The 20,371-nt window shown below is 40.1% G+C and overlaps 1 protein-coding gene across 1 annotated transcript; it reads left to right on the forward strand.

The window, feature by feature from the left end:
- Window positions 1-17,151: 17,151 nt before the first annotated feature.
- TRIREDRAFT_111783 (uncharacterized protein) lies at window positions 17,152-19,432 on the forward strand (the record flags this gene model as incomplete). Its single annotated transcript, XM_006969142.1, has 2 exons — window positions 17,152-17,239; window positions 17,307-19,432. The coding sequence occupies 2 exons, from the start codon at window positions 17,152-17,154 to the stop codon at window positions 19,430-19,432; spliced, it is 2,214 nt and encodes a 737-aa protein (XP_006969204.1).
- Between the last annotated feature and the right edge of the window lie 939 nt (window positions 19,433-20,371).

A 20,371-nucleotide genomic window follows, 5' to 3' on the forward strand; every position in this document is an offset into this window, starting at 1 on the left:
ATATCGTCGTGTTACCCATTGAGTCAGTACTGGCACAACTCGACTCGTCCATTGGCGACAAAACCAACAGCGATAAGATGCATCAGCTGATGACACCTCTGTCTCGACCCATGGAAGCGGGGATTTGACCTCGAGGCGCCACAGCGCTTCTCGTGCTGCAAAGAGCATCGGATATGAGCACATCACAATCTGAGACCCGATGGTCTGGTCAATGAAACCCATCACAAACCTGGGGTAGCACATGATCCAGCCTCCAGGCACCGGCATATGGGTCAAAGCCTCGCCACTACCTAAACCAGGAATCAGGGTCAAGAAGGTGTGAATTGATCAACGAGACGGCGACAGAGGCGGACTCGACAGGGGGGATGAGAGGAGACGCTCGTAGTTATCCAATAAAGGTCGGAAGCCATGCCTCCACCAATTGATGCGGCGCTCATATGAGATTGACGTGAACGACACACCCCGGCCATCGCAGCCTGGTACAATCGTCTTGCATATGCCACCGTCAACTATCTCAGCCTCAGTGACACAACATGGGGCGACTCATCTGGCAGAATCAGCGCCCATCTGCGGAATGACAAATTCCGCCACAGAGCAGTCAATCGGCCGCAAAAGCTCATAGACAGCCTTCTCATTGTCTTTGGCCGCCACGCGCGCCAAACAAAGCGTCTTGATTTGTCGAGAGCCACCGCCATGTGTACAATCTGTAGGCACACCATGCAGATGTCTGGTGTTGTCTCTGGTGTTGTAGTTGATGATCGACTTCACCTCGACGCTGGACAGTGCCCCAGCCGAAAGCCACAAGGGTCCTAAACTTCGCGTGACGAGGTGATTGCCTTGAACAAGTCTCCGCAGTATCATCGCTTTTGAGCCAAGAAAAGCACAAAAGCCTGGTTTTCGGTCCCTCCGACAAGCAACATGTCTGTTAGCACTGGCAAGGAGGACCCCTTGCTTTCCACCGGAACGTGAGCTTCATTGTTGTCTGTGATGCCAACATGCTAGACACTGCTTGTTGGCCAGTCTGTTTGCTAATAGTATTCTCCTAGGAGTGGCCTCTCTCTACGCATGTCTTGACCGTGAATAAAGATATACCGCAACCAAAACGGGGAGATTCGCTTCCTGCTGGTGAGCTGCCAATCGTAGCAATCACGGTCAAGACCGACATGTGTGCTGTTACACAATTGGATATGATTTGCCTTTTGCGTTAAAGCTCCCTAGCCAATTCGGTCTCCGAAAGGACAACAGAAGCGTCCATCTGCCGTCACCGAGGTGGCCTCAGTTCCTATGGGACGGAAATCCCTGGCGTGATCTGCGAACATATTTGTCGTGACAGCAACCACCATCCAGCGGTAGCCTGGAGCCAACTTGCATCACCTGCTGGCGTACGTCAACAGCACGCTATTTCCTTTTCCCTATAGGACCGGGCTGTTCTATGCACTGACAGATGTTGACAGGCGATAAGCGTAGGAGCCTCTGCTGGAAAGGAACAGCCGCGAGCTCGACCCACAGCTGGCATCTGATGCTCAGCTCGATCGCAAGGCCAGCTCGGAAAGAATTGTGATCGTGGCGTGCCCCCCTGCTGCAGGGTGGCGTGTTCACATAGGTGATGGCAGCATGTATAGGTTCACAATGGCTCAAGATGAATCTCGGTACCGATTTAGCGAGATGTGACGGCTCCTATAGCCGGGGTCTAAGAGGACAGCCCTCCGCGAGCTAGCACGAGGCACAACGTACCGGATAGCTGATGAGCCCCTTCTGCACCTGGCGCTGCGTATGTGCTTCGTAGGTATCTGGCAAATACGGGTGAGAATCAACGGCATGGTGTTCCAGGCCTAGACTGTGCACGTGGTGTTGGAGAAACAACACGGTGGTCTGCGAACAAAGTTGCTCGGTGCGGTTGTAAGGCTCTGGCCAAGGGCAAAGGGGGCCAGTAGCAGCAGTCTGTAGTATCAGAATTTTCGTGCTGGTAGAAAATGCTTGACTGCTTCGTGGCCGTTGGGAACTCAGGTTTCCAGTACGGAGGCTCGCAGTCGACAGAATTGTCGTTGGCTCGATACGGCATGACCTTTCATGGTGTCTGGATTGGCCCACGGCTTTGAGCTAGTCACCCATAACCAAAGCTGTCTCTTGGGGGTAATGACTGTATAACCAGAGTGGTCTGTGAGGCTAGCCTCACCTGAACACGGAAAGACAGGACAAAGAAACTTGCTCCAGTTTCGGTATGTCGTTAGGAACCACGACACCGGATGGGACATGTAGACGGAGACTTTCGCCTGCCTTGATCATATCCGGCGGCACATCGCTGCTGATTGCCCCTCGGAACGGGCTCCAACTTCACCATGGAAGCGAAAGTCTTGATCGGCCGCGTCGTCCTATCTGTTGTCCGATGACCCTACAAACACATTTGGACGTGAAAGCCACGGCATCACCGGTAGTAGTTGGTTGTCATGTCAGACAAGCATGCGGAAGTGGTGTCCCATTAGCATCACAGGGACACTTTCCACAGAGATTGTACGATCCAGGGGGCCGATTTGAGTGGAAGCTGCATCGTCATGGGATGGGCGGATGTAGGTACTCGTACGCATTTGCGAACGTCGGCCGACGGGTGGAGCGGTTGCTAACATGGATCCTAGTACTTTGCACAAGCAGGACACCAGATATTAGTTTCCACAAGCATCTCGTCTTTCCGTGCGGCTCTCGTACTGGATGTGCAAACTTGGGGGCGCAAACTGCCATCAAGCCATCCGTCCACTGGGGCCAGCCATCGCCGGCATCGCCCTGGCCGAAGTGAAAGAATAGGGAATGGAGCCGACATGCCAAGCTTTGTCATTTGTCCAGCAACGCCACAGACGGGATGTCCCTGAAAGAAGAGGAAACGAGGCAAGTCGATGAATTGATGGCCGCCGAAAAGCTGGACACATCGGATGTCAACGCGTGGATCGACGATGGAGCTCCAGGTCGCTCAAGGGCTCTTTTTTTTGCTGGCAGCTTAGCCGAGAGCAGCGGTACCTACAGGTACCAGAGGTACTGTAGCTTCTGTCCAGTGGACCTGATTCACCGTGCCCCACTGACGAGAGCCCTAAGATGCCCCAGCTTTTGGCTCGTAGGGCGCTTCTAGGGCATTGATGACACTTCAAGTTGACTGACAGCTGCGTCCACCGGAAGAGAGGTGACGATCCGAGACAAGGATCAATGGATCACACTCAAATGCCCATGGAGATCAGTTTTTCCTCGTCCAGCCTACTTTACGCAGTTGGCTCCAGAGCTGTACAGTACTATTACGGTAGAGACATTCAGACGCTCGAGTCAGTGTTGGATCTGTTGACGATCGAACAAAGTGGCCCCCAGATAGGAGCAATGGAGCCATCCTGTAGATGCCCTGTACAAGGACTTGGCCTGGAGTCTCTTCTCCTTGACAAACATTCCAAAGAAGCATCGCCATCTCATCTCGTATCCAATACATACTAACACTTGCAGGGAATGCCCTTGTTGCGCTCTCTGTCCAGATGATGGCAACCTCAGCAGAGAAGCTCTGGCGATTGCTCTTCTGGCAGCTGGAGCTTTCACTCCCCTTCCAAAGGCACATGTACCGCCACGTACCCGGATGGCACCGGCCAGCTGAGGCTACGGGGGGCTGGTAGGGCGCCGACGTCCACTCCATAGTAGAAATTGTAGGTGGGGGATTTTAGTGTGGCACCTCCTGGCACTATGCTAAAGATTTAAAACCCTGCCAGCACTAAAACATTTTTTAAAACAGTGCTAAATTTTAGCATAGTGCTATAAGTGCTAGCATAGTGCTACAGGTGCTAGCATAATGCTAGCATAGTGCTAAAAGGTACTAGTATAGTGCTAGTATAATACTATAATTTTAGCAGGTGCTAAAAGGTGCTAGCATAATGCTATTAAAGTGCTAGAGATACTAGGAGGTATTAGGCTGTTATAACTAGTGCTAGAATTCTATATTATAAAGTATATATATTTAGATTAATATATATTAAGGTATATATTTATTTATTTACTTAAACTATATATAAAGTACTAGATATAACTTATATAAAAAAAGCTTTAATCCTACTTAATATATATATTTAGATTTAGTTAATTTAATTTTACTTATTAAGCTACCTAATATTTTACTATTTTTTATAATAAAGCTAGATACTTTAAACTATTTTAATTAATCCCTTATAAGTAACTCTAGTTATATTAAATAGCATATTAATAAATAGGTTAGTATATTATAAATTAGCTAGCTAAGATAGTATAGTAATATAGTTATAGTAAATTAAGGTCTTTTAGGTTAAGGGCATATAATAGTTAAGATAGAGATAATAAATAGGCTAAATGTATTATATAACTTACTTTATTAGCATTTATTAAATATAATATTAATTTATTAATTACTTCTAGTTATAATAATTTAAATATATATAAAGCTATAATATTATTAACGCTTAATATAATATATTAGTATAAAGTATAAAGGTATTAGTAACTAAATAAGGCAGAAGGTAAATAAGTTATAAAAGGTAATATAAAAGTTAAAGACTTATAGCTTTAGGTAGTATTATATTACTAAACTATATGCATTTATATTATTAAAATGCTATATTAATTTATAAATACCTAGCTATTAGGCTAATTTAATATAATTAGTATTAAGGTTAAGGATATAAAATACTATAAGGTTTAACTGCTTACTAATATATATAGCCTTCTTAAAATATTAGGTTCTTTAAGGTTATCTCTAGTCTAGCTATACTATTAGCCTTTAATAGTGCCTTATAAGAACTTTAGCTATTATAATACCTAAATATATTATAGCATCTTGCCTTTATTTACTTAATTATTAATAATATACTGCCTGTTTATTATATTAATAAATATAATATTAATAATTATTAGTTTAGTGTAATTAATATATAGTAAGAAAAGGAGTTTATATATATTTTTAAATAGCTTAGTATTTATAATTATAATAAAAATATAATATATACTATCTTACTTATAGGTAAAGATGCTATTAACCTTACTAATATATTAATGCTTATTAAATTTAATATAGTTACTAATCTTAAAAATAAAATAGTAATACTGCTTATATAACTAGTTAAAATTAATAACTTATAGCTTTTAGGTTATTATAGTATATACTTATTAGTAAATATAAACTTTTTATATTATAAAAGCAGCTAATCCTAACTTAAGATAATATTTTAAATATTATAATTAGTAGTATATATACTAAGCAGTAGGGTCTTAAAGTTATTAAATATATTAATATATATTAAAGGCAGTTTTTTACTATTATTTACTATATAAGTGCTTAGTAAGCTTACTTAATAAATATAGCTAAAGATAGATACTTTAAAGTAATTAGTTATATTAGTAATAAGCTTTTAGTATTTAAAGTTAGATTTATTAATAGTAATACTATTAGGCTACTATAATAGGCCTTAGTTAAATTAAGATAGGATTTATTTAAATAAGGTTAGGTAAGCCCTTTAAATATATTATATCTAGTTTAAAAGCTAGGGGTATATTAAGTTATATGCACTAAGGATAAAAAGCTAATAAATAAGTTATAGGTTAACCTTACTTAAGAGGACTTGCTTTATATTCTTTAAATTAGTCTTATATATAATATTCTTAAACTACTTATAAGATATTAGTATATATATATAAGACTGCAGGTAAATAAAAAAGTAAGTTAAAGGGCTATACTTATATTCTGCTTTACCTATAAGAATATTAATATTTAATATCTTAGTATATTTTTTAAAGAACTTTAGTAAATAACTACTAGTATAAATATTTAGCTATAATATATTAGCTAGCTAGGTTAATTTCTTATTTATATCTTACTAAGTATATTATTTATAATTACAGCAAGCTAGTATAATAAAGGCTAGGGCTAAGGCAGGTATTTTATAAATTAAAGCATTATAAAAAATAATTTAAAATTTATTAGCTATTAGGCCTTACTGCTTTTACTTATAAACTTATTACTATAAAATGCTAGTAAAGTATAAAATATTTAAATTTAAGAATATTACTAAGGAAGCTTATAAGGCCTAGGAGGCCTATAAGTTATAGTATTTATAACTATATATAAGCTTTTATAAAGCCTATATATATATCTGCTAGTAATTAGCTTATATATTAAGTATAATTATTATTATATTTTTAATATAGCTGTTATAAAGTTAAATATTATTACTTATAAGTAAGTTATTACTTTTTATAAGTTTAGTAAAAGTATAAATAATTTAATTTATTAAGTTAAGGCTATTAAGTTTAAGTTAATTTACTATAGTATTTTAAAAGTATAGGTTAATTATATTCTAGGTTAATTATATATTTAGTAAGCCTAAAGTAATAACTAACTATTAAATATAGTTAAAAAGACTATAACTGCTAAAATAGTAAACTAGTAACTATAAGTAGTTTTATTTAGCTAAAAACTTTTAAGCTTATAGTTAATAATTATACTCCTTTACTACTTATAAATAAAAGATAGCCTTAATTAGTAAAGTATAAAATAAGTTAGTTAGGCTATTATATTCTAAGTATGCTACATTTAGTATATATATTTAAATAAGATTTAATATAGGCAAGATTTTCTTAAGGTTTAATAGCTTTAGTATTAGTCTTTATTAACTAAAGTACTTTTATTTCTACTTTATTAATAAGGTGCTGGCATGCTATTATATTTAAGAGATATAATAATTATAATAGCTATAAGTCTTATACTTAAAATTTAATATACTACTAGAATCTAACTTTTTAAACGCCTTAATAATTATTTTCTTATTAATAAAATAAAAGCAGTAAAACTTTCTTACTATTAAACTAAAGCAGCTAGTATTTTAATTTTACTAAAGTATATTATTAATATAATATAGTATAAAAATATATACTAGTATAAGTATACTATTAATATCTAGCTTAATACCTTAGTTTAAAGGGATAAAATAGTAAAAGGCGTTAATAGCCTTTTTAAAGACTAAGCTATAAGGATTAAGAAGAATAAGTAGTATATTTACTTAATAATAGCGCTTAGCAGTAAATAGTCCTGCTAAAGTTATATATATACTAATTAGTATTTAATATAAGTTATAAAAAAGGCTAAACCTATTAATAAAGGTTATATAAGGTAGTGTAATAAGCAGTAGTTTATATTTATTCCTCTTAAGGTAATCTTAGTAAGTTATAAATTATAATTATTTATATACCTTTAGTTTAATCTTAATATAAACCCTTAGTTAGTTACTAAACTAGTTAACCTTCTGTATTTAAATAATAACATGCTATATAATCTATTTATTATTAAAATGCCTAGTCTTATAAGTCTTAGTTATATATTTTAAGTATAAATCTAGACCTTTACCCTTTTACTTTTTATTAATATAAAAAAAAGGATTTTTAAGGCCTGTATTATTAGGCTTATAATTAAGGGTAATATAGTAGAAGTTAATAGCTAACTTTTAGTATAATATATAAAGCCTATTTAATTATAATATAAGCTTATTTACATTTAGCTTAATACTTTATAAGCACTTTTATATTAAGATTTAACAGTCTGTAGAATATAAAGCCTCTTATATTTATAGAATAATATTACTAGGCTTAACTAAGGGATATCTCTTTATTTAATAACACTTCCTAAAGCTAATAATATAACTAATATAAACTACTTTTTTAATATTATTTAGTATTAGGAGTTTTTTATTTAAATTAAAATAGTTAGTATTAAGTAAAGTGTAAGCGCAGTCTAGGTTATTATAAAAGAAATATATCTAGTTTAATAAAAAAATTATATTACTTATATCCCTATTATTATTAATAAAATAGGCATAGTAACCTAAGCTTATATAAATAAAGCTTGCTTAAGTAGAAGAGTAATATAGCTTTATAAAATAATTAATAAAGTAAGCTATATTTAAATACAGCTAGTAATAAAGCTATAATTCTAGCAGCTTTTTAAAGAGGTTAATAAAATTAAAGAAGTGCAGCTTTATACTTTATATTTTAAGTATAATAAGGCCCTTATTAGCTAGAGTTATTATTAGTAGTTTCTTAACTCTTAAAGATATATTAACTAATTATATATCTAGCTATAGTAATATATTAATTACCTATTTCTTTAATATTATAAAAGCATATAGCAGCTAATTTAGTATAGTCTGTTTTTATATAGTAGTTTTAAGTATTTATAAGACCTTTTATAAAATACTTTAGTTATAATTACTAAGTCTAGTAATATATACTATAAGGCTAAGAGCAAGCTTAAAGTTAAATAATATAATATTAAGAAGAGGTATATAATAAAATAAAGTTAATTAATCTTTTAGTATAAAAGCTAAAGTATAGTAAAAGCTAGGTATATTAAGTGCTAGCATTTTATTAGGTAAAAGTATTATAACTAGCTAAATAACTTATAGGTTATTATCCCTAGATTTAAATTTATTATTTATATTAAAGGCAAGATTATTATATTTAGCAGCAGCCTAGAATTTACTTTTATTAAAGCTAGGCAGAAAAAGCATTTAGTTAAAATTAGGTATACTACTAGTAGTAGTAGTAATATCTAGCTATATAATATTATTAATTAGGATATTATTTATTTTATCTTCTTATTTATCTTAGCCTTTACTTTTAAAGCTAAAAATATCTACTATAAATATATCTAGGTTTAAAGTATCTCTAGATATTAGTAAATCCTTATAAGTATTCTTAATAATATATTTATTTATAGAGATATTAAGTAGTCTGCCCTTAGTATATAACTTATAAAGAATTTAAAGTTAAGCTTCTCTTTTATAAAATATTATTAATTATAAAGCTAGTAATATTATCTTCTTTAGCCTACTGTTTATTATTATAGTATATATAAATAAATAAGAGTATTGCTATTCGGGCGGTATAATTTTGCTATTCGGGCGGTATACCCACCACCACTAGCCGGATTCGTCATAGGCCAGCAAGCGCCAGCAGGCCACACCAAAATACAGTGCAGCGCGCTAGGCAGTACGCAGCCGTTCCAAATCGGCCAAGTGCATCGCAAAGCATCAAGGAAATCGCAATAGAACGCTATAGCGATGCCTTCAATAAGGCATTTGACGATGACTTCCCTTGGTCTGACGGTCCAGCAAACTCTCAGCAACTTAATGACCTCCTTGGCAATCTCCTTGATGCTGTTAGAGAGGAAGCCCGCCGCCAGAATGAAGCTGTCATGACCTTTAACGAGCTCCCGGCCTTTGGCGACGACGACTTCGCGATCATGAGCGACAGAGACGCAGCTCCAGCGGCCCCAGACGCCGAGAATGAAGCCATCACCATCCCAGACGATGAAGACGCGGCTCCAGCGGCCACAGCAGCTCCAGCGGCCACAGCAGCTCCAGCGGCCACAGCAGCTCCAGCGGCCACAGCAGCTCCAGCGGCCAGGAATGAAGCTGTCATAGAGGCAGAAGGGCGAGAGATTCCTCTGCCGCCGCCAGCACAGGAATTTAACTCGTTTAATGAGCTTTTCAGCTATCTCCAAGCCTTCTATCACAACAACGGCGCGGCCATCGTCAAGAAGTCGCCCAGCAACAAGGCTAACGTCAACGGAGTCGTCATTCCAACGTACTACGCAATTATCTGCAACCGCGGCGCCTCTCAGCCATCGCAAAGTTCAGGCACAAGGAAGGTCACAACACACAAGCTCGACTGTCCATTCAAGCTCACAGCCTCCGCTACCAAGAAGTCAAATTAGAAGTAGACTTTCCAAGTATCTGAAAGGAAACATAGCCACCTAGGGACCACAGATCCCTCAGCACATCCTATCCATCGCCGCCGCACACAGGAGCAGAAAGAAGCTGAAAAATCGTTATCACAACACAAGGCCCTCCCTGCCCGCGAGATAGGCGACATCCTAAGGTCACAGGGAGGTCCTGCGCACTTCCTGTCAAAGGATATCTATAACAATCGCCAAGCTATCCGTCAGTCAAAGCTTGATGGCCTCACGCCCACTCAACAATGGATAAACTTACTCCAGAAGCGCGGTCTTCGCCACACCATCCAATATAACAAGAATCACAAAGTTAAAGCCGTTTTTTAGACATATCCGTGGTGCGAGACAATGTGGAAGAGGTTTCCGGAAGTCCTTAGTCTTAACAACACCTATAAGACAAATAGATTCAAGATATGCTTGTTCCAGGTCACAGGCATCACAGACCAGCGGTCTGTGGCCAACTTTGCCTTCGGGCTAATAGGCAACAAACGCCAGGAGGGCTATGACTGGCTTTGCAACCAGCTAGACAGCTTCCGGCAGCAGCTTGAGATTCCTATGCCTGACGTTGTCGTGACCGACAAAGAAAGCGCGCTGAAAAACGCCCTAGAACGCGTTTTCCCGGACACACAGCAGCAGCTGTGCCTATATCACATCAATGCCAACATCCACGCCAAAATACACACGCGCTGGAAGAAGGAAGAAGGCGAGGAAGACAACGACGACGATAACGAAGGTCCTAACAAGCCTGCCGACAACAAGGCTTCTGCCAACGCTCCCACGCCCTCTGCCGCCGACAAGGCCAGACCTCCCGTGGCCGCTGCCGCTGCCGCTGACGACAACGACGCCGCCAACGAGGCCAGACCTCCCGTGGCCGCTGCCGCCCAGCAGCCGCGAGAGGATCCTCTTAAATACAGCAAGGAAGGCTTAAAGAGAGCCTGGGCCCGCGTTATGTATGCTGAAGACAAGGCTGGCTACAGAAAAGCTTGGAAGGCGTTAACAACACTATTCGAGGAGCGCCAAGGTGCCATCGTGAGCTATCTCCTGTCTGTCTACATCCCCTTGGGCGATCAATTCTTGCAATGCCGCATCAAGCGCTATAGGAATTACAGCCAGAGGACGAATAGTCCCACTAAGACTGCACATAAAGATGTCAAGAGTCATCTCCTCACCGGCACCGGCGACCTCCTCCATCTTAACGAGGCCATCGTACAGATGCTAGCCAAGAAAGAACAAGACTACAAGCAGATCGCGGCAAGGCAGGAGATGCAACTTCGCCAACGCTTCGTCAGCAGAGGCTGGCTTAGGCCCTTGCCAACGCAAGTGGGCTATGTTGCCGTTAATCTCCTGGCAAAGCAATATCGCCTCGCCGAGTCGTCAGTCAAAGGAAACACCAGGCTGCCGCCCTGTGGAGAGTCTTGCACATTTACGCAACAATATGCCCTCCCTTATGCCCATTTCCTTAAGCGCGTTATTCTTAGCGAGGCCGAGTTAACGAAGGAAGTCATCCATCCCCGGTGGTGGCTTGTCAAGCCGCTGGTATGTTTCCCACCTAATCTGTATGGAAAAGCTACTAATTCCACGTCATAGGATCTCTCTGAGCCGCTCTTGCGAATCCAGGACCCTGATGTCGTGCAAAACCTACGAGGCCGGCCGAGGCTGCCGCAGAATAGCAGGGTGCCTGTGGACTCGAATCTGGACCCGATTCCAGCAGGCTCAGTGCCTCCAACGCCCTTGGCGATGCCCTCATCGCAGTCGCTGCCCTCATCACAGAGATCGCTGCCGACGTCAACCCAGGGCGGCCGACGCCTCGCCTCCAGCATTCGTCGAACCCGGACCGCGGCCGAGCTCAAGATAGCCAGCCAGGAGGCATCGCAGTCGTCACAGTCGTCTGCAAAGAGATCGCGAACGGCAGGAAATAGCAGGGCAAGGGGAACTCAAGGGCGACAGCAACGAGGCCGCGGCCGCGGCCGCGGCCGCGGCGGCAGTCATAGCAGCAGCAGCCTAGCTACAGTTGTGGAAAGCAGCGCGCCTGAGGTCGAGGAAGTCATTCCAGCCACGCAGCCAGAGGCCGAGCAGTAGGAAGTCGTAATAGCTTCATTTTCCTACAGATCTTCTATAGCAATTCTACTGTGTGAGTACTTGAGACCCATGTACACTGTTCTGCGTGCCAGGATTCTACACTGTATTTTGGTGTGGCCCGCTGGGCCGCATGAACTACTGTCGCATTAGGCTAGTGGTGGTGGGTATACCGCCCGAATAGCAAAATTGTACCGCCCGAATAGCAATACTCATAAATAAATAGGATAGATTACTTTATTAAATATTAGATATTTAATATTAATACTATAAGGCTATAATATTAAATTATTACCTTACTACTAGTATAGTATAAGCGCCTAAAATATAATATAACTTATTAAGGTAAAAAGAGATTAAGTAGAGGCTATTAATATATAGGGTAAATTAAGGCAGTTAGTTAAGCTAATAGTTTATATAAAAATAATAAGTAAGTTAAATTAGGCAGAATAATAATAGTAATAGTAATAGTAATAATAATAATAATAGTAATAATAATAATAATAATAATAATAATAATAATAAAAGTTAAAAGTTAAAAGATAAAGCTAAAAAATTTTCTTAAAGTTTATAAATATAGGCTTAAGGGTAGGTAAATTAAGTATATACCTGCTAACTTAACTGCCACTAAGCTAGGCTAGGTATATAAACCTAGTAGACTTACTTAAAGCTAGCAGACTTATCTTAAATAAGTAATTATTTATAAACTGCTAGACTAGTAAATAATAAAAAACTTAATATAAAGTAAACTATTTATATAATTCTATATTAAATTATGCCTTAAGTTAATTTACTAATTATAATTTATTAAGGCTAGGGCTATATATTTACTTTCTTATAGCCTATAGCTTATAAGAAATCCTAACTAGTATATATATTTATTTTTAAACTTAAACCTTAGTATATTATATTTAAGCTTTACTATTAGTTACTATATTATTAAGCCTTTTATTACTATCCTTCTTTCCTTTAATTTATTTATATATATACCTACTTCTGCCTTTCCCTTACCCCCTATCCCTTACTGCTTTTTATTATTATATTTATTAAAATACTGCTAAAGGAGAGTAGCTGCAGCGCTTATTTAAAGTATAATTAAGGTAATAGCATTAAGTTGCTTATAAAGACTTATAATCCTTACCCCTAGCCTCCTAGGCTATTTAGCTTAACTTTATTATGCCTGCAGCCTATATTAAGATATACCTTTAAAAATATTAGTTAGTCTATTCTAGCTATTATAAAAGCATTTAAGCTGCTATTCTATTTAAGCTTATATTTTAATTTACTTAAGGCCTCTAGCTTTATAAGTATTCTAGTGCTATTAGCTAGCTGCCTAACTATATAAGCTTACTTATTATTAATAGCTTTAGCTATACTATAAGAATAAGCTAAAAAATCCTTTAAATATAAAATATCTAATTACCTATTACCTCTTAATTTATTTAGTATTAGTATAAGAGATATAGGTTATATACCTGCAAACACTTAGCCTACTTTATAAGTAATTAACTGCTATCCCTCTTATTATTTCTAATACTAAAGCTAATATTAAGTTATTATAAAGTAGTATTATACTATTTAACTCTAGTTAAAACCTGTATTACTAAGCTTTTATAAAAGCTAGCAGCTAGTAAGGAAGTCCTAGTTAGCTAAGCCTAGGAAGCCCTTTTATAAGAATATAAGAACTAGTACTAGAGGCCTTTTAAAAGCCTATTTATAATAATTTAATCTACCTTTAAGATTATTTACTTTTATTATTTAAATAGGATATAGTAAATTAGCACTATCTTATTATTAATAAGTAGTATAATATAATAGTTAAAATTAACTTATAAGACCCCTTAAAGGTTAATCTCTTAATAAACGCTTTATAAAAGGAGATATAACTAATTAAGTTTTATATTACTATTATGCTTTTTTTATAGTATAGTCCTTACTTTATAAGCTACTATACCTAGCTTATTAACCTTTCCTTACCTATTAATTAAGAGTAATTTATCTAGATTATTAATATAATAAAAGAGAAGTTTAAGATTAAAAAGTCTTACTTTATTTAGTATTAGGCTTATATATATACTATTATATTTATCTATTTTTAAATATATAATAACTAATATACCTTTAAGGTTATATATAAAAGGTTATAAAAAAGCACCTAAAGCTTATTAATATATTAAATAATAATAATTATATAGTAGAACTTTAGTATTTAGTCCTTAGCCTATTAACTCCTAAGTCCTTTAAGACTGTCTTTTACTATATATAGAATATTATTAACTACTGCTATATAAAAAAGTATAAAGGGCATAGCATATACTTTATTACTACTATCTAGCTTAACCTTATTACTAGCCTTTTATATATCTAGGCGTTTAAAAAACAGCTTAATCTTTTACTTAACCTAGATAAGAATAAATAGTAATAGTATTATACTATTTTTAACTCTTATAATTAAAATAAAAACACTAGTTTATAAAACTGCATTAAGTCTAGGTTAATTATATAAGGTCTGCTTAAGGAGCTGTATTATATTAATGAAAATATATTTATAAAGCTTATATAAGAGTTTTATATAATACTATTAGCCTTATAAGTTAATATTTTAACTATATAATAAGAGCTAATACTAGTAAGTCTTATCTTAGTCTTATTTCTTTTTATTAATATATTAATACTAATATTTATCTTTTACTATATATAGCCTAGCCTACTGCTACTACCCTTAGGCTTTAAGCCTAGCTTATTAAACTCTAACCCCTTTAATAGTAATAGTATATTTAATAATAATGCTATATCTTTTACTATTTACTAGCTATATAACTACTTTTAGCCTTAACTAGATATAAAACTCTTTAATCTTATTAATTTATTTATTAATAACTAGGAATTTAAGATAGCTAATAATATAAATAATTTAGGCTGTAGTGCTATAATACTATCCTCTTAATCTTAATAAGTAAATATTTACTTTTTATTTTCTTTATTCTTAATTTATTAAATTTATTTTTTACTTTTAGTTTTAGTTTTAGTTTTAGTTTTTTAGTTTTTAATTTGATTTCCTTTATTACTTTATATTAAGGCTTATTAAAGTAAATACCCTAGTCTGCTAGTCTGCATTTTTAAAGTTAAAAAGAGGTTAGTTAAATAAATAAATACTATTATAAGTAAGTAAACTTATATCTTTTAACTATAGCCTAAATATATACTTATAATATATCTTACTATATTATAAAAAGTATAGTTTTATTTAGTTTATATACTTTAATTAAAAGCACTTAATTTCTTCTTTATTTATATACTTATTTATTAACTATGCAGTTATTTATATATTATTTATATAGTTATTTATATAATATTTTTATATCTTTTTAAATATTATTTATATATTATCTTTATATTTATTAATATAGTAATTAGTAGTTATTTATAGTATTATTTTCTATTTTAAATAATTAATTCTAGTTAGGTTATTAATGCCTATATAAAGTATTAAGTCTTAGCCTTAATATAATTAAATTATAGCATGTAATAAAACCTTAATAGCACCTTTTAGCACCTTTAGCACCTTATTAGCACCTTAGCAGAATTTTAGCACTTTAATAGCACCTTATTAGCACTATTTAGCACCTAGCTGGCACTGCTTAGCACCTTTAGCACCTAAGTAATTATTTAGCACTATGCTGGCACTATGCTAGCACCTATGGTACTGTGCCGGCACCCTTGGCACCGTGCTGGCACCGTGCCAACCTACCTTCATTTTCTACTACTGCTGTTCCATCTGCCTTCAGCGCCTGTGCCTGCCTGTACCTGCATGTACCCCACTGCCAGACGCACGCTACATGTACTGCGCTCATCTCGCCCAAACCCCTGTTGTCCTGGCCATCCAACCATTTGATCGTGCCATCATGAAGATTCATGTTCCCCTCCTCCTCATCAGCACAGGCCAGCCCCTGTCCATTGTTTCTCGCCTCGGCACCATCTCGCCAAGCGCCCTGAGCTATATCAGAAGACCCCTGTCTGCTTCTTTTCTTCTTTCTTCATGGGCTTCCTTTTCGCTTCTGCCGTCTCGGGTCTCTTCTTTGCCCAGCCTTGCGTGTCCCATCATTGTTGATCTCGGCTAGCAGCAAATCTCTCTTGGGCCCATACTACCTCTGCTCTCAGTGCTGTCGAAGCATCACAGATGGAGCCAGTTTACTGCGTATAAACTCGAGTGAATCTGGCACGCAATCCAGGGCTCTTATCCCTTCCTTCGGGATGGGCTCTGGAGTCGCACATTGCTAGTTGGTAGTGCGGGCTGCTGGCGCTCAATGACCGACGACGTGGCGTCGACGGCGTCCTGATCCGCTGGCTCTGTCCGACTTGCCAGGGGTAACACCCATGGGTGACCAAGATTGGGCTCTGCAGCGGGTGTGTGCCTTGTACATGCGTGCACCAGTGCTGCTGCACTCCCGTGTGGTCTTGACTCGTCCTCGTCCGTGCACCCAGAGCCGTATCCCGCTTCTCCATGTTCCACCACCTCCGGCCATGACGCAGCGGTGCAAAGGTTTGCTAATAGCTGGACATGGCAGGTTGTTCAGCTTTCTTTCTCGCCGTCGTCTCCCCGAGCAAGGACCCCCATACCTGCGGATGGATTCGGTTGTATGCGGCGGACAAACATCTCAGCCTCTGAAAGGCCAGCTTTCCAGTCCTCTTTATGGCATCGTCAGCGAGATCAGATGCCCGTAGGATGGCCGAGGGGATCAAGGCAGCCATCCACACAAGCCAGAGAAGCTGTGTGGCCTCTTCCCTGGCTGCGGCTGCTGGAATAGCGGCTCTGTGCAACTCAGTGTGCCTGTTGCAGTACGGAGTCCGGAGGACACAGACAGCTTCCAACACACACCCCTACCGCACACGCCCTCGGGGGTGCAGACCCCAATCTGTGCCTGTCTGTACAAGTACTTGGGGTCCAGTGCTGACCTGCTAGTCTCCCCCAGATATCTTTAGACGGCCTTGGCTCCCTTCTCTCCTCTTGCCTTGTCACCCCTCTCTCTTCTTTTATATCATCTTTGACCCCCCATGTTGCCTTGTTCTCCTCCTTTCTTTCTACATCATGAGACCCTGAATCTATCTATAACACTCCATCGTTGCCAACGCTTATTTGGCACACGACATCCCTGGACCGAATCCTACACTTCAACAGACGGACTACCTGGCTCAGAGGGAGTGGCAACAGCACATAATCGCTTGTGACGAGAATCCCAAGACGATATCCATCCTCCCCTTGTCGTAGGGCCTAGCCCCATGCTAGGCCTGTCGCCATCATGGGTTTTCTCGATTTCTTGAGTAAACGACCTTCTGTTGAGACAACGTCTTCACAGAGGAGCCAGGCCATCTCCTCAAATGCTCGAGGTTTGTCTTCGCCAACAACTGCTTCGGTATAAGGGCTTCTTTCTCAGGTTTCTCACACTACTCATAGGCGTCTTGGCCAGTCGTGAAAACGGAACGAGAACACCAGACCCATCGCAGAGGTTGCTCAAGCCTCGCCTCATAGGTATAAGCGAAGGATCACCTGGTACGACATTGAAAGCGTCCGAGAACGCTAGATCACCAGCATCACTCAAGGCCATTGGACACAGTAGCAACGGCTCTAAAGCCGGCCTTTCCCTGAACAACATTCCCAAATATGGCGACTGTGAACGGCCGCACAGTCGTGGTGCGGTCGACCGGCTCACCCCTCTGACGCCAAACTTCTCTCTCCCACGCCGACGCTCTTCGGCTTTTATCGACATCCTCGACGCTCAGGGAGAGCTCAAGCCATATGATTTTAGGTCAAGAGTCCAAGCATCCGGCTCTCGTGACTATGGCGAAGACGTCGCCGACAGGAACATTCAGCCTGCCGTGGCCGGGGCGACGCTTCTACATGGCTCACGGGGCAGTGCTTCTTCGGGCAGCTACTCCAGGCACGTCTACGCTATACCTGCGATACTTGATCGCCACAGGGACAGATTCTCTCCCAAACTCGAGCCTACTGACCGCCCCACGTCCCGACAAGCCTCACTGAGCTGTCGGCCGAGGTCAAGGGGAAGGATTAGCCCTGCTGTCGAGAGTTTTGACAGGGCAGGCGGCTTCGGCAGCCATGAGATCCATAGCCCTCGTCTCCAGTCAAAAAGCTCTTACGGACAGATCTCCATTACTGGCAGCTGGGCATCCACCCCACAGCAGGCTCCAAGGACGGCAGACGGCCGCTACATGCGAGATGAGGACGATTCCTTCTCCCATGGGCTTTCGGCCTCGCCGCCCGGCATTCCTCGCTACAAAGCTCGGCAATGCAGCTTGCCTAGTAGTAAGCTCCTTTCTGGGCCCGCGTCGGGGTCCGTTCGTTCAGCAAGAGAAACCATGAGCAAGTCGCCTTTGCCACCTCTTTCCGACCGATCTAAGCAGCTATATCAGCAGCGCTGCAAGACGCCGACTTCGCCGAACCAGCTGCACAGCTTTCGTCACAAGGCCGAAACCGATTGGAGTCGGTTCAACAGGTACGCGGGCGAGCATCTTCAACCGACTGTGCCGCACTGGGATGACGCTGCGTCGTCAACCTCGGAGCACGCGCCTTCGTTTACTTTCGGCAGCACGGGCAATCTTCAGCTGGACAACACAGATAGACAGCCCTCCGTGCGGACCTTTGGCAAGCGTGGGTCTGTATCTTCGTTTGCCCATTCCGACTACTCCAGTCCTAACTTTCCCGGCACTCTCAGTGTTGGCACCGCCGATACATCCATTGACATACCCGCCACCTCGCTGTTCAACAAGATGTCGTTCGGTGGTGGTTCCTCTCGAAATCTTCGATCCAGGGGTGCCGACAGCTGTTGCGCTCCCGACTTCACTGGCAAGGGAGATGATTCTTGCGGCGAATCCATCTTCATCTCTCCCGCAACCCCGGTGGAGGAACAGCCCATCTGCAATCTCTTCTCCCCCAGTCGCCGAGGCCTCAGCGTAAGCAGCCATGACGCCACTAGCATCTCAGACTCGGACGTCGACTCCTTTCGTGGCAAGTATCCTCACGTTGGCCGTGACGGCGAGGCTCTTTTGTTCAGAGACGAGGGATTTGGTGACAACGGCAAGAGTTTGCCAGGGCTATTCAACGATTCAGATCGTCTTTCCACCCCTGAATGGCCAGGCATGCCCATGACTGCAACAGACGCGTCCGAAATGGGCGATGACGAAGCATCTGTCGTGGGAGTGCCTTTGGCCCTCCAAAAATTGCGATCATGCCCCTCAAGGCCGCTTACCCAACGCGAACGATTGCTAGCTCTGGGCTACGACTACGATTCCGACTCCGATACCGAGGCTTCCGCACGTACCGACGAGCTCCCCGAGGAGCGGGCGCTCGAGCTCATCTCCAGCCTCATGAAGGGCACTGCATCTGCGGAGGGCAAAACTGGGCAGCAGCTTGACGAAAAGACGATTGTCAAGTTACGCAAGGATATCAAAAGGAGAAGAATGCTCGATGCTCGAAAGGGGCGCAAAGTCTCCAGCCAGGAGAACAGCAGTCAGGAGAATAGCGAGATAGAGGCCACGGCGCTGGGAATCACGGTTGTAGAATAACGGGTTTCAAAGCCGGTGATTCAAAAGGACAAGGCAGCTTATGCAAGCATCTCTCTCCTTCTCCCCATCCGTGCCCCCGACAACGCGGCATTATAGGGGAAACCATTTCTTTTGTTATTTTCCTTGCATTTCCTGGAAGTTTGAGGCGTTCGAACTGCGACATTTGGGGTGATATTGGAAAGCATATAGGCGGCATCTGTTCTTTACTCGGTTTGACATGACAGCATACTAGGTATAGGTAGTATAGTGGCGATCTGAGCCAGCTGTTATGCATGTTCATCTCCTTGCAAACTACTACTTTTACTACTCACCTGAATCTCCACACGACTCTGCTACATGTGTATGTAATCTTGCGAAATAGAGAATACAAGAGAGGAATGAGATGCTATCAAGCTGGCCTCATGACATATTTTGGTAAACTACAAGGAACTGAGTCGTGAGCACTTCAGCTCTTGTCTCGCATGTATTTCACGCCCGTCCACGTGGTGCCACGTTTTAAATTGACCAGAAACAGAGAGTGAAGAATGAGGTAAAGGAAAAGGTGCTAAAGAAATTGATAGCTTGGTAGCTGACTCGAATACATGAGCAAAGAAAAAAAGAATTGCGTTATCTGCTTGATGAACCCGCCCCGGAGCCTTCATCGCGAACAAGGGACGTCCCTGACAATATGTGGAATCGCCCCGAATCACTGGGTCGAAGAAAAAGATAGAGGAGAAGAACCAGGTTCATCCGGCACCCTCCGGCCACGAGAGATAACAAGAGGTCACGTCACCTCACGTCTCGTCTCTCAATCTCTCAAGACCCCCAAAGACAACCATCCTTGCCCGCACGCCCCTCTTCCCCCTCTCCCCTTTCCTCTAGTACCTGAGCTAATTGATCGACCCCATCGATAGATCTCGTCAGCTCTGTTCCTGGCCCGTAGATCCACCAGGATACGAA

The sequence above is a fragment of the Trichoderma reesei genome (assembly GCF_000167675.1).
Source record: "Trichoderma reesei QM6a unplaced genomic scaffold TRIREscaffold_29, whole genome shotgun sequence".
Classification (NCBI taxonomy): Eukaryota; Fungi; Ascomycota; class Sordariomycetes; order Hypocreales; family Hypocreaceae; genus Trichoderma; species Trichoderma reesei.